This window comes from Morone saxatilis, unplaced genomic scaffold, assembly GCF_004916995.1.
Source record: "Morone saxatilis isolate NCDOM2014 unplaced genomic scaffold, NCSU_SB_2.0 Contig18, whole genome shotgun sequence".
NCBI lineage: Eukaryota > Metazoa > Chordata > Actinopteri > Moronidae > Morone > Morone saxatilis.
Genome location: NW_023339740.1, coordinates 23,911,225 through 23,929,524, shown reverse-complemented (window position 1 = coordinate 23,929,524; position 18,300 = coordinate 23,911,225). Strand labels below are relative to the sequence as shown.

Below are 18,300 nucleotides of genomic sequence, written 5' to 3'. Positions count from 1 at the left end.
GAGAGAGAGAGAGAGAGATATTACTGCTAACCACACATATTTCTTGGTAGAAAAAGGCCTGATCATATGGAATAAGTTTTACAGTCTACTGTATGTGGAATACATATTCTTATAGCCTTTAATTGGCCGCCCACATGAAACATAACCAGTTCATTGTATTACTAGAAATATAACCTCTGGTTCTGATTTTTATTGTATCCGACTGCTGGCATTAGTGGCTTTGCTGCAGTTTGCTGCCTGTGTCGATGCACTTCCGCTATTTGACATTAATTGGTATATATTGGGAGCCACAGTAAGTCACATGTCCTAGGCCCCTACTTGTAATTACCATTAGGAGGCTGACATGAGTATTTTTTTCATGTAGTCGGTAAGTCCTATTTATGGTACATCCAACATGATGATAATGTCTTATGAGGCAGAATTCACAGGGCAGTGTATCAGGGGAAACACAGAATACACACAGAACAAAACATATGAAATACAAAATAATGATGTTGAGAATAGTGTATTCAGGTAGTATTTTACCTGTAGTAACTTTAGGAAAGGACCAGCCTGCATATGTGGCTAAATGTAATAAAAATCAAGTAATTCTTATAGATATTTCCTACAATTACAATTTTGTTAGCCAGACAAATACAGAAACCTGACTTTTTTTTTGTTTTGACAAATTATTTATGACATGGAGAGGGAATGCAGTGTGACAACAACTCTTAAGTGTTTTACTGTGTTTAGGATGAAATTATTCTGTAAATGTGTAACTGTTTAATGTGTAACTGTAGTAGTAGTGTGTGTGTTTGTGTTGAGGTGAGTGGCCTGCATGTCCCTATTTGGTGCCGTTTTCAATTTAGGTCTGTGCTTATCATTTGTTCACCGTTATTCATCATCATTACCACACGGCAAAGACTGAAGGTTAAGGCTAATTTGTGTTCTCTCACATTCACTTCCTCTCTCTGTCCTTTTGTATGTATCCCAGTCTCTCTTTCTGTCTGTTTATCCATCTCTTTTTTCAATTTGTAACTAGATTCATTGTTACTGACTGACAAATTCAGCAAGAGTGGTCAGCATACTCAAACGGAACATAATTTATGCTAATCTAATAATTACGTGAAGAAAGTTGATGATTACTCTGGGGTAAAGAAACCCACTGGACCTGTTGCCCCACCTACAGCAATTTGCCCTCACTTAAAGTATTTTAATAAGTGACCTAACACCTCTCTGTATTGTGGCAAGAGCTCACTGATGGGGGATAGTCAGCACATGGGCCAACCCCCCACAAAAAAATTAATTATTAAAGAACATTCACAACTCGAGATGAATGTAAATATAAATGACTGAATGATTTAAAACGTTTATCTGCAACATTCTTCACAGTAACCTTGTTCATGTCAGTATATTGTGCAAGGGGTGAAGTAATTCAATGGATGAATTATGCTTTAATTGCTTAAGATCTTGTATCTTTGAGCATCATCAGATTAAATAAAAAACGTATATTTTATTGTGGCTTTAAAACACATAATTCGACTTACCATCTGCTCAAAGTAACACAAATCTGGTCATTACAACTTGTACAATATAGTATACACACATTAAACACTCATCATGTTTTTCATATGTTTTGTCACATATCTTGACAGTAAAGCTGTGTAGCCGTGCAGATAGTTTCTGTTTTATTTGCAGATGTTTTGATATGTCCACTATTGAGAAAGCAGTGGAGGTGAATGAAAAAGGAAATATGAAAAATACTGTAGAAAACAGAAACACAAGCACAGCATTAGTCATTGAGAGACACAATACACTTACCCAGTGCTCTTCTTTCCTGTCCTTGATCATTCTAGGACCCTCTTTCTCTGTATCAAAATGTGTTGTGTCTTGTAAAATATGAACATTTTATTCAGATTAATGTGAATGTGGCTTTCACTCCAGTTTGATATCCTGTTTATCAAGAGTGAGGACACATTTATGTCAGTAATTTCAGTCACAGTTGTTAAAGAAGTATGGTACATGTTTTAAAAATATAAAGTAATTTAGATTTTTTTTGTTGTTCTTATAAAGATACCTACATAATGATTAAAAGCCTAATGTCAGTGAAGTTTGGCCCAATAAGTGATGTATCTTTGTGGCCTAAACAGAAATGAAACCCATTTTACAATCTTGTGCTGTCATACTGAGCAAGCTCATGTAATTAAAGCCCAATGTGTAGAATTTAGCAGCATCTAGCAGTGAAGGTGCAGATTGCCACTAGCTTGCCTCACCCTCCCTTCCCAAGCGTATGGTCTCCCGAAAAACCCAAAGGGCCCCATCGAGAGCCAGTGTTTGGTTTGTCTGTTCTGGGCTACCGTAGAAACATGTCTGGCTCCGTAGAAGAAAACCTGCTCCCTCTGTAGATAAAAATGTCTCATTTTAACACAACAACTCTTATTTTGAGGTGATTATCCACTAATGAAAACATACCTATGAATATTTTTGAATATTTTATACCTCTTGGCCACAAAAAGAGTGAGCAAACAATACTCTTATCAAAGAAATGCTGCTATCCACTTTTACTACTGAAAATAAGTCAAATACATCTGTGATGATGCCTAGAAGGAAAACTACAGATATGAAGTGCAGCTTTTCCAAGGTAACATATGCAAACCAACCAGGAAGCAAATTTTAGCAAGCTGTTAAATTTCATGCACAATTTAGTTTCTGTAAATTGAAATTTATGATTACAAAATTACATAATGGGAGTACTTTGGCAGATTTGCCCGGCGCCTTGTCAGAAGTGCACCTGTTGTAAGGCTCAAGGCTGTGAGCGCTGAGATGGCGCACACACCAGGCAAATCCACTGTTATAACTCAAATACAGCAGTTGCATTTTTCCTGCTGAGACTGACTCTCACTGTTGATTAAGTGCAGGTTTAATCACTGTTGAGGCCCTGTGTTGGCAGTACCTGGCCTCGCCTCCTACAACAGGGAATACGCCTCTAGCTGATTATAACATTCACATGCTAATAACATCATTCATATTACATACCTGAGGTAGTGCAATGTCTTTCTGATTACTTTTTTTTCCGGTTTTGACATAGCCTGAAGGAGAGTTTACAGCTGGGCTCAACTGTGAGGCTGAGAAGCATGCTCTCAAAAAGCACAACCACAAAACAAGTTGATAAACAAGTTAGTGCCACCTTTGTGAGGAGAAATAAAGAAGTCTCCCTCTTTATTTATTTCAGGAGAGGAGAATTCGCCAGGCTGGCTATGTGGAGAGGACGAAGGGAAGACTATGGCCCCGTTTTGGTGTCCGCTGCTTGCTTGTCACATGACTGTCTTTGCCACGAAGTCACCGGAAAGAAAGGTAAATTTGCTGCCATCATCACAAGACAAAGATCATTTCTTAAAGAAAACAGGTTTCCCCATATGTTCTGACGTTTCAAAAGATCAATCAGTTATAATTTATGTTAATAATACCAGTGTAGTCCTTGAAAAGCACAAACTTCTTTGTGTGTCAGTGTAACAACTTTTTCTCACTTAACACACACACACTTTCACACATGAGGAGGAAGACACAGGATTCAGCCTACTCATTCACTATTTATGATCAATGCAGCATAGCTACTATAGTCTCTATGTCAGTAAACATTAGAAGGCTGGGCCTATGTGTGGACAATATGTATAGAAATATTATAATAATATATATATATATAATATATCTATCTCCCTGTCTATCTCTCTCTATCTCTCTCTATCTATTTATCTATATTGTCATACAGTTATTCTTTTGTAAATTCAATAGAGACCACTTACATTAAAAAGACTAGATAAAAATGTAATACAAAAAAATAATAATAATACAGTGAATGCCTGTAGTGAATAACTGACAAATCAAGGTACTTAATCACCTTAATGCAAAAATGTGAATTTATTATCGCAAAAGCAATCCTGCTGAGCTTTTTTGGAAAAAAATTTAAGTGGTAGATATCTCAAGTATTAAAGTTAGAATAAACAATGAAATGGATCACATTTTCAGCTGGATAATCTCCCCATAGGCAGGAAATATTAATCAACTTTAGCTGGTCTAACACTATTATGCAGCTGCCCCATTTTGTGCATGTGACACCTGTAGTTAAATGCGGCTTAATACTGCAAGTCACAGAATTCTGGGGACAGCAAAGCAAACTATTGTCGTTTAATAAAGAAATCAAACAGTAATTGGCATTTTATTCATCACTCTCACTGCTGAGCAACCGTAATTTGATATTGCACACAGCATGAGTCTGTGAACAGCCAAAGTGAAAGTAGTTGGTTACCTTGTTGAGAAGTTGGAGGTGTGCAGCCTGTCACCTGCAGCTCTTCATCTAACAGCTCACTGTGGCTGCTCCTTCTTGTTCCATTACTTCCTCCAATCTTTCAAACTGATCCGCTGTCATCAAAAAATGCCGGAAATGAGTGTTGTCTTGTTTTGTAGATGCATTTTTCATGAACAATAGTGGTCAGACTTTATCAACCTCACAGACAAAAACATTGCATTTACTACTACCTTGTAATAAAAGACAACTTGTGTTTCGTCAGTTAAATTCTTTAAATGTAAAGCTGCAACAGTAGGAATAGTTTGGTTTGCATTAGCAGTAACTTAATAATGCAAGTTCATAATACTGTAAATAAAACTATTGAAATATTAGTGACCATTCTGTGTGAGTGATGTGGCCAGCTGGATGTGATTGAAGGCCCTTGGTCTAAAGTTTCAGATCACTGCCTCTTTCTGAGCTCGCCATTTGTACTTAAGCTGCAAAGATTTTGATGTGTTCAATTTTAATAAACTGGCAGTGTTTATGCTCAGGAAGTGCCTCACTTTGGATCAATCTGTCAAAGCAATTCGACTTTCATTGACGCTAACTTCTCCTCTAATGCATAAGCCCGTGATGGTGGTGGAATCTTTATTTTAATAAAGATTTTGTCAAAAGAGATCATAGTGCCATTTAACACAGTCGTTTACCATTGAAGGCAATCAAAGCCCGCTTCCCTGCCCTAACAGCTAAAAATACATTGCCTCAGTGATGATCTCACTCACAAATACCTAGACTATTGGAATTACAAGGTGACATGAGAGCATCCCCTCAAGATGCTGGCTGAAGAATCACGATCAATACAAGCTGTTAAGACCTAGAAGCCTCCAATAGATCAAATGGTCAGCACAGGTGAGACATAGACTAAAAGGGTTTTAGAAGTCAGTGGAAAATGTATGAAATCAATTTGCAGGGGCTGAAAGATGATATTTCCAACCACATTTTCTATTGCTATAATGTGGTTATGGGTCTTAGTGAGCAAGGTAGGTGGTGGGGGGAGCCAAATTACCATGGCCACCAGGGGAGGATGTTATAAAGTGATCATGCAATTATCTTAATGGCTGTGGGACACCCAAGCATAAATCAATGTTCCAACATTAGATTAAGACCTATACGCCAACCCATAGTCTGCTAGCCATGCGGACAAGAGTGGAAGGTGAGTCGAAACAGCAGCTGGAAGTACGGAAAGTGTAGCTTTGACACGGTAGGGGGGAATTTCCCAAAAGATCTAGCAGGCGTTCCGGAGTATTCTGCAAAAGTGTGTTACACCTGGCTGGAAGCGGTGCCAAGTCAATTAATATATTTTGAGCCAGTGGGACCCTGCAGTCTCTGAGGATCTGCTCATATTCTCCACTTCGCGCAGAAACAAATGAAGCACCTGAGCACGCCAGTGAAGGGCATGGCAGCCGTGTCAGTCAGAAATGTGGTTTACCATGAAATTGTTTCACGTGGCTTTATTTTCCACTTCACACAAGCCGTTTCTTTAAAGAGTTTTAATGGTCGCTCATGTTATTAAGGCTAATGCGAGATTGTGGAAAGGGAAACATTTATGCTTGCATTGCTGTGTGTGCAAGTATATGTTCATGTGTGTGTTTTCCTGCCTCTATGTATGTGCTTGAGTTGCATATTTCTCTGTATTTGTTTGACTATATGCTATAGCTGTGCACTTCTGTGCATCAGAAGAATGGGTATATGATAGGAATGGGGGCCTGGGTATCAGAAAGCTGAAGAGGTAAGCAGTAGTATTTCTTTCCCTTTTTTGACTAAAGAGAAGGTAGCATTAAATGGAGTGACTTTAAGTCCTTCATGCAGAGCAGACTGTGATTAGGGGCTTAACTCAGCAGCAGCCCCCCTCTCCCTTTCTGTGTCTCCATCTCTGCCTCAGCCACTGCCTCTGGGACACACACGCCTCTCTGTGCCAAAGCTCCGCAGCATCTCTTTCTCCAGCTCTTGCAGCTTCTCTTGGCAGTCTGAGTTACAGTGAGTAGAAAGGATGAAGAAAAGGAGGCAAAAAAAGAAATCCCAGATTAAAAGAGATGTGGCCGAAGGGGCCGAAGCCATTTCCTACAGAAAATAAAGTTCTAAAGCAGCGTAGCATGAACAACACGCACAGGTCACCTAAGGGAGCTCAACCCACTGCTGGCTGTGTGCAGCTCTGTGCACCCCGGTCCACTCGGTGGGAGCTGGAGAGGGCTACTGGGCGAACTCGTTAGGCACCGGAGATAAACCTTATCACAAGTCTGCTGAGTGAGAACAGCGGGGGCAGACTGAGTCCTCTCAATTTATCTCTTTCATTTTCTGCCCCTCTCTTTTCCTCTCTCTCTCTCTCCCTTTCTCTCTTGCTCTCTCCCTCACACACACACACACATACACACAGAATCAGGTGCTATCTTGGTTAATAGACAAACCACATTCGGATGGTCTTTGTTGTTTAAAGAGTCAGTGCACGCTCCGTTTCGGTGCCCTCTCTGCCATTTTGAAAGATGAAACAGAGCAGGTTTGGCAGTTGGCCCAAAGGGAGGGTGTGAGGTAGTTGGGTTAAGGGATTAATAGGAGATACTATAGCAGAAAGGGTAACAGCTGAACAGCTGCATTTCTATACAGTAGAATCAATTGTTAAATGGAACGATTAATACCCTTTTTTGCACAAATAACATGTTGGCGCATGATGTTGATGATTGTTGAACAGGATTGATGCCTTGGATTATTACAGATAAATAGATTACATTTCAGCTCCAAATTTGACTGAATCTTTGACTGAAATCACAATTGCACATTGCTAATATTTGTAGTTGTGTTCTTAAGTACACTGATGTGATGCCAGCAACAATCACTGTGCTGAAACAAACCAGAGCCGAAATATTAAGTTAGATTTATCAGAGAGCATTTTGACCATTTTGATCATCAATTAATTGTTTGTCAAAGAAGAATGAAAAATTTTAGCTAGTTCCATGTTTTCAACTATTTGCGACTATTTACTTCTTTATATAACTCAATACTTTTGGGTTTGGGAGCTGGACAAAGCAATGTGAAGATGTCACCTGGGGTTGTAGTAATTGATGGTCATTTTATAGATTAAATAATTAATCAGCAATGATAGTAATAGTTATTTGCACCTAAACTTGTCCTTTTGAGTGTTAACTACAGACTTTAATAGAAGCCTTTTGTTGGTATGGATTGTAATAGTATTTGTTTGCAGTTACGTGGTGTATAGAACTGGAAAACATCCACTGTTTCTTTCATCTCCCTGTGACTGTACGAGCCTAACAGAGTTTCAGCTGTTTCCTTTAGTTCTGTCTAGCAGGCAATGTTAGTCTGAAGCCTGGAGACCAATAATGGATGTATTTATGAAACCCAATAATCTGACAGCTCAGCAAGCTGTAAAACAACATTTGATGGCGTCACATAGTGCACTGGGAACTGAATGGCTTAAATTATGTGCCTGTCTCTATCTAGGACACATATTTTCCTGTGCACTGTATTTCTGTATAAGCGCTCATTCAGCAGTCCTCTGAAGAAGATCAATGACTGGTTCCTGTCCTGATCTAAACATTCTCTAAGAGGAACATGTGCATACTGTATGTACAATATTTTATGGTGAGGGGACAGGAATCCCTTGGCCGTATAATGATTCACAAATGCCTCATATCTCCTCCAGTAGGAAAGCACCTCTTCCTCTGCGACTCTAAAAGGTTCTTAAAGATACAAGGCTACAAAGACTTTCGAAATAGTAAAGGGACATGTTTCCAGACTCCGTTTATGAGGCATTAGGCTAGGACAGGGTTGAGGATGCCTGCTATGCCAGAGCTCTTATAATACCTTGGGGGATTTCATCATGTATGCTTTGAAGTGCGGAATGACAAACTGGAAAAGGGTTTGGGCTGCATCAGGGTTAGCTTCCTTTCTCTTTTTCTTAGAGGATTAGCTTCTGTGTCTCAGCTCAGAAAACTGCAAAGCTTGGCCACATCTCAGCCCTAATACACTCCATAGAGTTTACATAGATCACACAGATCACCATAATTATTTATTTGTGCACTTTTGTATGTCTTTTTCCTTCTTGGAGTGGGTGTGATTTGGTCTTGAAATGAAAAAAACATGTTATAGGTCATTTCTGTTTTGGTCATCTAGTGAAATCACACTATACCATGTCACTGAGGTCTGTGCTTGTTTGCTGGACTAGCTGGTGCTTTTGGGGTCATGTTGTGCATGTTCCACTCATCCGCTGTGTCATCCATCTTCCCTGCTGATGGAGTGATAATAGAGCTGCATTGTGCATTCAGTTGGCCACATGAAAGTGACTGCATGTAAAGAAAATTAGCTTGTTGAGCAGCACCCCTGGCAGTAGCAAATACACTGTGTTCACGACTGTGTTTTGTCTGGTGAATGACTGACAATGACTTCAAGTTACACCCAAGATGAAGGAAAGGACTCAATAAGAAGGGTGTGTGCGTGCGTGTGTAGCACCTCACAGATGAGATACTATGTTATGAAATATGGATTAAAAAGAAAAAGGACAGAGTGAAAAGGTGGCTTTTCCCTGATGCAACATCTTTCTGATGATTTATTTCCTTTTCCCCCTCTAGCCTGTTTTTTATTATAATTTTTTTTAGGTAAAGTCATCAAGTTGACACCTTACGCAATGCTTCTCCCTCTGTTTTTCTTGAAGGTCGTTTGCTACCTTTCAGAGTAGCAGATATCAGCCACTTCTCTGATTTGTTGAGAAAAGATGCCACAGCATGGATTAAAAGCTCGTTCTAACCACAGATCCACTGGGGCGTAGCAGCTCCCTTTCTAACTCTGCAGTAATATCCTTCTGGCAAACAGAAAAACACAAACAGTGGGATGCGCGTGTGCTTTAGACTGTTTGGAGAGAGCACACCGTTCTCTCTCAGACCTGATCCTCATCAAGATTAGTTTCCCTTGCTTATTAGAAATTTTGGATAATCTACAGTATGCAGGCTTTTTGGTGACTATCAGGGTCAAGTGAATCGTGATAATGTCCCACAGTGCTGACTGTGCTATGCTCTATTTCTCTGTTTCGCTGTTTTGGGTTCATCATTTCCTCAAATAATGCTTAAATCTTTTGTGGCAACCCACCAGATTCTGAATTTAGGAAATGTGTTTTCTACTTTGCTTCAATTAAACCCACAAAGTAATGAGTTTATAAACAGGACATGATGATTTCCATTGCATGTTTGGCGCTTTAGGTTTTTGAGACTACATTTTATAGCAGTAGGCGCTCACCCAATATCAAGCATCATGCTGGTGTTTTCAGGACGCCAGACAGAACCTAATGTGGCATCTACTACCAAAATCAACCGGTGATGTCTGCAATATTAAATTCAAAGATACTAACACGTTGTCATGTTCTGTAAAACTGCTCTGATGGTTCACTCCGTGGAGATGTATTTGCTATGGAATTCAGGACGACATATCTCCTGATCAAATCTTATTTAACGAACTGTGTTTGATGAAATGCACTCAAAAGATCACCTCAGTCCTTTTGTACATTTTGGAGCTCTTAGACTTAGAAGCTTTGTAAACATTTACCACAGGTCTCTCCACAAAAACAGACCACTGCTGCTCATCCTCTGAGTTCGGAGGGGGCAGACAAGCTTTTGGTATGCAGAATAGAAGCAAGCAGGAGGAAGTGTCAATCTAATTTCTCTGTGTGATGCTGGATCACAGCAGACCTGTCACTGGAGCTGATACGGCTTGGCCCTTCTGGTCAGCGTGGCTCGGCTCAGCAAAACCAAACTCCAGACACACCAAACTTGTCACTGTCACAAATACAGGGGGCAGTGACAGCCCACAAGCTCTGACTGCTTAACACTTCCGATCAAAGAGGACCTCTCGCTGAGGTCAGGGCAGAAGTCAAACTTTGGCATTCGCAGAGAACAACTCTGAGGGAGTTGTGACAGTTTCCAACATCTCGGCTAATGTACTAGGAGTGTACAGAGGTCAGGCTTTCTTCTTTGTAGATCTGGATCTCTAGTCTGCAAGGGCTGGGCAGCACCAGCAGTCAAGTTTATTGAACTCAAGTAGTAGCTAGAAGACACTTTCAAGCCGAAAGCAGCAGCTTCCGGCTGTGCCGCCACCCCTTTGCGAAGTCCAAAGTCAGCAGCAAACAAGATTTAAAATGTTCAGAGCTTATTAGATATGTTTTTTTTTTTTACATTAGAACACAAAGGAGTCATATTATGTATGGCTGCGATGCTCGCCCAACACTACAGCCTTTTCTCCCTGCTACTTATTTGGCCAGGACAGCAATACGGGTCGCGCTGGCAGCACAGTAGACTGCAAAGGTGTTGCTGTGTGTGTATTGAGAAAGGAAGAGAGGTGTATTGAAATAAATAGTGCAGATACCCAAGAGGCTGTGTTAGCATCAGTATGCTAAAATAGTTATGTCATCAGTACATCCTGTGTACCTAAGCTTTTAATTAATTTACTAAACAGCTGGAACAGTGATGGTGAAAAGGATTTGGGATTTTTAATTTGCTGCTGTAATAAGGTGGTTTTGCAATTGCTGAGTCTGGTTTTCACAGTTAGGGTGTACTAGAGAGATACATTTACCGGTTGTAAGTTCAGTTTTCCTATTTTAATTTACATGGTAATTACATAGTAGTTACATGCTTTCCCCCACTCACACTGCTGTGTGCCACAGTACACATGAATCTGGCTTCAATACTGTGCATTTCCTTTTTCTTCATTACTGTCCTTGCCAATAGAGGGCAGTGCATTGCCTGTATATATATGAACGGGGTAGACACACCCACCGCTTGACAGCGAGGTCATTTGCAAAGGGCCTGATCTGTTGCTGTGACAGTTAACATACTAATTACAGGGAATCATAGACACTCTAGCAATGCCTCAGAGTAGAGTCCTCCTTCTCTGGCCCTAGGTTTCTGCTCACTCTGTACTTGTCAAGATAGCATGCAGGAACAAATTATGCACCCAGAAGGGAAATCCTGCAGATCTGCTAAATGTGCTAATTCGGTCACATTCTTCCTCTGTGATTATACATCAATGTGTAGAGGACGATAGGCAAAAACTGCATCAATTCAAAAGGAAAGGGAAGAAAGCTCTCTCTCCTCTTTGATTTCCTATTGTGCCAAACCAATCCTGTCTGTTGCAGTGATATGTTCTCTCCTTATTCTGTGCTCTGCTAATTAGTCTTCCTGCTACTTGCTTTCAAGACATGGACAACTACCACTCTGAATGCTGCTTAATTTATTGTTGTTGGCCAGTGTTAAGCGATTTTAGGACAGGTTGTCTTTACCTTCCGTTCTTTTTTAAAGTAAGTGCAATTTGAACTTTTATGTGATTTAGAAAGTGTTTTCACACAATTTAATGGCTGTGCACTGAAACTAATGAGTTGACTTCATCTTTTTCTAACCCTGTTTTTCAGTTTTCAGTCAACTCTTGGGTTTAACCTTACAAAACTGTTACCATGGCTATAAAATATCAATATACAGGCTTAAAACAAACATTGTGGTGGTTTAACAACCAGATCAGTATTTGTGAAACAGTTGTGATTTCTGTTTGTTTCATGTTATGCCAAACAGGCCACCATAGTATTAGGATCCCAGGATTGTAAGGGGCAGATTCAAATTCGGGAGATGCTCCTTGATGTGCAGCGCTTCCTTGGCAAAAGTAACTGCAACCACCACATGGCTAGGACTGAGCTGGCACCAGACCTCCCTTTGTTCTGCGTTTCCTGCCATCTGATATTAGGGATTATAGAAAGCCCTGTCCACTCTTGTGCCCAGGGTTTCATCTAGGACCCCATGTTGACAAACAGTTGTGTCAGGTTCTGTCTTTGAGGTGGTTAAAGATTGCTCATCCAAAGCTTGTCCAGGCCCTGTGCGGATGTCTTCTGTCTCTGGCAAAAGGGAAGGGAAGATGGAGGAAGTGATTGACTACACAGAGAAGTTTTGGCCCGTAGTCCTCTTTTGAACCCATTAATGCAGGGGCAGTACACTGCTTTCATCCAGAGTTGGAACTGCCATGGCCGCAGGAGTCAGCGGTGTGGTTGTGTGGATCTGTGTGTGTGTGGGTGTGTGTGTGAGAAGAGGGGGCATAGCGACACAGTGAATTTGCATCACATTTGTTGGGCGTGTTGCAATCGTTCAGCTAGGAGCGGTGAAGGACACGAGGAAGAAAATCTCAGCCGAGTCATGAATATGAGTTTGTGATGTCCTACCAATGTCATGCTGTGGCTCTGAGCAGTGATATGCAAAACCACTCTCCAACTTCATTCCACTTATTGCTGATATGATCTGTGGCATAGCCAGGGGAGACAGGGAATCGTTACTGTACAGACAGTGGTTATTAAATTGAGGGAAATGTCCTGAGCCAGTTTTAATAAAAAGCTGATAGCCACATTGTTTTGCTGCAAGTCCTAAACACCTCTAAAGAAACTGATACAGGCCTATCAAGAGTTAAAAATCCGACCTCTCGTGCAGATGGTTTAATCTCATTGTCTTCAAATGACTTTGAATATTCTGAACGTAACGCAGGCCTGCAAGCACAGCAGGTGGTTGGCCCTTTGATCTCTGTGTGTAGATGCTGGTGGAATTTAAATAACAGGGTGACATCCAGCTCATAAAATCATAACATGAACAGCAAGTTTCAACTTTGATCCTGTTGTCCTTTTGTATTAGGTTCATTAGAGAGTATGATGTATTGGAAAACAGATAATGAGCAAACAACATTTTGCTGTCCCCTTATGGTTGTGTCATGAGAATGTGCATGTCCACAAACAGTGTGTGTATAAGGGCTTATGGGCTTATACACTGTACTGTATATACACTCAGTTCACGTTTTTGTGAATGTATTGTATTGCATTATACGGACAAGTGTTTCTGTTATTTAGCCTATCATCATTGATGTAAATGGGGTGGACAGAACAAAATAGTAACAACATAAAAGTAACACAAGTCTCAATACAATGCAACACCAACACAAACACAATCCAAAATGGCCATACAATTGAATCAACAAAAACGGAATGAATGTACTGTAGGATTTATACAAGGACTGTTTAGCTTGGTGTACCCAATACACTGCCAACTGAGTGGAAACATATTGAACGCTATGTTACTTGAAATGTTACTTCTGCATGCTAAAATCTCTGAAATGCCTTTTAATTCTGATCAGGATCTATTTTTCCCTCCACTTAAGGCAGTTACTACAACTCTTAAAAACAAATATAGATCTAAACTGGCCAGTTACCTCAAAATATGAAATGTCTATCTGTTGGTATTTGTGGCATAGACAAACCCTGATTAAAAAGTCAAGTAATCATTGTGTCCCAAATAACTACTTATTTGCTACCAAATGTGCATCATGTAATTGAGGACCCTAATTGCCCAAAGGAATGCATTGTATTGTGCCCTCAAAAATGCCCTGTTTGGAACAAAAGTCTTTTGTTGTTATCCCTCATGTTCACTACTTTTTGCAACAAAAAAACCCCCCACCAAAACCTACTTGCATGTTCTGTCTTTGATAGATGTCAGAAATTACCTTTATGCACACTACACCTGTCAGTCATAGTGCAAAAAAATGGTGATGCAAGTGTGCGAAATCCTTATTAAGAGCAGTGGTTCCCAACTTTTTTGTCTTATGAATCCTAAAAAGTCAGCACTGACTCAGGTCGGGAACAGCTTGTAGGTGTGTCATTGAAGCATTTTTTAGTCTGCAATTAAGGTCACGTTTTAGGGCAGTTACCTTTTTATCAGAGTCAGGTGTATTGACCATGTAATCCTGATAATTTGACTCAGGAAATTGTTGTATGCTTTCACCCATTCAGATGAAATCTGTGTCTCTGATGGTACTTCTCCTTTTCAATTCTACCAGTCTGTCAACCTAATTGAACACTTGATCTTTTCAGATCTCATCATCTGTTTTTCAGCTTTGGACAGATCTTTTGTGGTTTTGTGGTGGAGCTGATGAGAGTTTTCTTGACAACATTTTCTTTTATTACTTTTATTCCAGTATAAATATACTTTACCTCTCAGTTAGAGGTTCTAGGTCATGAGGACAAAATCTATAATTATGAAAATTATGAAGGGCCCTTTCTTCATTTTATGTTATATGTTAAGTATTGTCCAAATGAATAGTAGTAGTAGTAGTAGTAGTAGTAGTAGTAGACTAGTATATCAGCAGTTTGAAGAGAATTTTAGTGTTACTCTGAAATCAGTTACTCAACTAGAGCCAGCTGCAGAACGAGTTCTAGTGCATGGTTCAGTAGAGATTGAGCATGCTCCATAGCAGTTAGTTACATAACCTGTGTTGACATTAAAGGTCAAATCAAGACCAAACATAGCTAACAAATGCAGTGTCCTTTTATATTTTAGCAATCAAGAAATGCCGCTCTTCATCAGAGCTTGCCTTCTTGATAACCTGAGCAGCAACATGGCAAAATCTCTCATGTTAGTAGCTTGTTTAATGTGCATTACCTGTAGCAGTGAAATGGATGTAAGTAATTTCAGGTTGACTGGCATTTCACTCTGCGGCCATCTTTCCTGTAGCCTTAGGCAGAGGGGTTGCAGTGGGGAGGGAGCGCCAGCACCAGTCAATTACCAGTTAATAAACAGTGGAAGTTTTCTATTAGTGCTTGTTAGTGCGTGTAAAAGATTGTTGGTATGTGGAATTGGGGGAAGGCACTGTGAAATAAAAAAAATAAAAAAAATACTGCCATTTTTTTTCTTTCCCTGAGTCTAATATACATCACCCAGTTCTCTGTAAGCATTCGCTTATGGAGATAATATTTGTTATTTGATTTTCAGCAGACTATACAGTGCAGTATATAATATTTGCAAACTCATTTTTTTCTTTTGAACAGTCAAGAAATGTGTGCTCAGGAGTTTCATTTAATGCAGTTTTTCATAAGTGACTATAGAGCATTCTTTCCAATAAAGAGAATCCATTACATAAGCATGGTGGAGGCCAAACAATGCAATGCTGGCTGCACCTCGTCTTGTCCTTGATAACATTATAGGCCCCCTGTGGATATGATGCATGGCCCCTTTTTGGATAGCAGTTGTCACATATCTGATGTGAGGTAAATCCCCCATATATCTGAGAGCAGATTTCACATTGCTTACAGAAGAATATTGCTGTAAGGAAAAACAGTGCACCTGAGTAGCCTTGGGAAGTAAAACAACATTAATTGGATTTGGGGAAGTCATCCCTACCAAGGGGACCCTGCTCTGACAGTCTGACAGCCAAGAGCATGAATCATTAAAACCCTACCCTGTCATATTAGACCACCTCCAATAACCACCACTACTTAGATTTGTTGACATACTGAGCCAAGAGCTGTAGCAGTGTGTAACTAGGCAAAAAATGTCCACAGATAAAAGACAGTCACAATAAATGGCCTCATCCATTATATCTAGCAGGAATAGCTGTAATTACACACATTTTACATTTATCTTCCAGAAAAGCAATGGATGCTTCTCTACTAACCATTGCCACCTGGAACCAGCATATGGGCTGGCGCCCTCTTGGGGTAATGGGTGGGGCGGACTCTCTGTCGACCATTGGGTCATTGGTAACCAGCAGCTGGGAGGCCGCCCTCTCATCACATCAACAAATCTCGCTTTAATTAGCTCACCTGCCCGTTTCCTCCCTTTTTCTCCCAACGCTCCCATCAAACCTCCCTCAGCCGACTTACAGGCTCACCTTCCTCTCTCATCCTGCCTCCACACCTGGGAATAGCTTCAGCCTCTCAACTTTATACCTACAGCTCTGCAGACACACAAACACACACACACACACAGCCTGTGCTATAAACGAGACTGACAATTGACTTCGAAAAAGCTTGGCTCTCATTGATTTTTAAATGGTGCCTCACTGATACCTTATTAGCATTGGGATCACCACTGATATGGTCATTGCTGAAGATCCACATGTCCTTTGTGCCTGTCGATATAATTTGCACATTCACAGGTGAAAATGATCTCACAGGCTTTGTTGTTGCACTCACCCCGGCTCTTTCCATTGGCTGTTTAAAGAAGTTCAATAGGTAGACCAGTGGTTTACTATATTGATCATAGTCAGTGTCTGCACTTTAATGGGAACACAATCCATCCTCGCCTTGGTATCCTTGTGTACTTCAAGCCCTGTGAGCCATTCTCATACAAAACGTTGCTTCATGTAACAATAGGAGAGCTTCTTTCCAAATTGAAAATATGTCTCATGCTAATTATTGCATGATTGTGTGGATTTAAATAATTCTCCTATACCCAAAGAAGTGCTGTTTAACATATTTATGCATAATAGGATGTCGTTAGCAAATTGCTAATTGCTTGTAAAATAATCCAAAATGAGATTTCCTCTTTGTACCAGCTATCATTACACAAAAGCAAATTTTCAAATGGCTGATATCTTATTAAGGAACAAGCCTCTTCATTTACACATCAGCTCTTTATCTGAATGATCCCAGTACACACTCCTGCTGCCTTTGAATACCTTCTGAAGCTGTGGTGGGACTTTTCTTATAGAGTGGATAGATCCCACTAGTATTGCCAGACTGGCTCTGGAGAGTGCTAACATACAAAGCAATCTAGGCCTGGGAAGATTGGCCTACGATGCTTGCGAGTCTCAGGTGACTGATAAAATCCAACCACCATCGAACTACCAGCACCGTCCGCTTTAGTGCTCCGGTCCCTCTGGTCCACCACCACTCTCTCTGTCTTAACCACAGTGCTTCCATATGGACACCTATTATGGCTGCCACTTAATTACCTATCAAAAACATTCCACTGCACTTGATGGAGGCCTAGCAGGAGGGGAGAAGGAGGGAAAAATACAGAGACAGAGAAAAAGGTGCTGGCATAAAGAAAAAAAGAATAAAAGATGGGAAAGAGAAATGGGAAAGTGGGACTGAGAGATTGATAGAGAGGACGAGCCGTGCATGTGTGAAGTGAATTTGAATGGATGGAGACAGACAAGGGGGGAGTGTAGGAATAGCCTTGTAGTGCAGATGAGGAGAGAAGTGATCTGGCCAGTGTCCTGTTTTTTTGTTTAGTGTTTACAAACACACAACAACAAGAGAGAAAAGGGGGTGGGTCCGGGCCAGGGGAGGCTATAAATTACTCATGATTGATGCTTGTCGCCGTGGAGGACGACAGTTAAAGACATGCAATGCTCATCGCTGACCCTCTCTTCACTCCCTCCCCCCGTTCTCAAACACACCGACTCACACCCACCCCCCCTGACAACACACAATTAGCTGTTCTGTCTGTCACATGGCCCACCCTTAGCGGTCATACACCAAAATAATATTCATTTCCTACTAGACGGACTGCTGGTTAGAAGAGCAGCTTTCACCACAGGGGGTTTGATGCAGTAAGGCTCTCTGCTTTAAATGTCAACCTTCATCACTCCGTTTCAGGCAAACAAATCTGCTATACATCCAGGGAATATAGATTTCTTTCCCCTTCTAGTAAGATGTTGGCTCTTTTTATTGATAAATAGTTGGATGGTTCAGGACTTCAATAATCTGGACCGCTGTGAGTGGACAGACGTAACTCTAAAACTAGGCACAAAAACAAATCTAATGATATGAAAATAAGAGAATACTAAAACTAGGCGAAAAACCCTAATGTCCAATAATAACTGAAACATCAAACATTATTTTCAGTGTTTGTCTTTTGATCCTGGCATTGGTAGCAGAAAGCAATCTAAAATGTAACACCTGAGGGATATAGGCAAGTCTGTCCATTTTTAGAATTTGACATACAAAATTTCTATTTTAGATTAAATGTATTCACATGTGTCTGTCACAACAGTAATTTGCTGTGTGGGCTGACAGCAAATTATATTAGATCGTAATAGGAGTTCTCAGTTACTTTGTTTGTCCTGTGAATAAATAATATACAGCATGTAATATATGTATACCTGTTAATAAATGTAAGCAGCTGCTTTAAACCAGTGTTTCCATACACTAACATTTAATTCAATTCAATTCA

The 18,300-nt window shown here is 40.3% G+C and overlaps 1 protein-coding gene across 3 annotated transcripts in view; it reads left to right on the top strand.

Moving 5' to 3' along the window:
* Positions 1-18,300, top strand: part of arhgef10la (Rho guanine nucleotide exchange factor (GEF) 10-like a) — a 106,516-nt gene that overhangs the window by 64,377 nt on the left and 23,839 nt on the right. For all 3 annotated transcript variants that reach the window (XM_035661864.1, XM_035661863.1, XM_035661865.1), the window contains one exon: positions 3,212-3,333. In XM_035661864.1, coding sequence (XP_035517757.1) covers positions 3,212-3,333 — 122 coding nt within the window. The remainder of the gene's footprint in view (positions 1-3,211; positions 3,334-18,300) is intronic.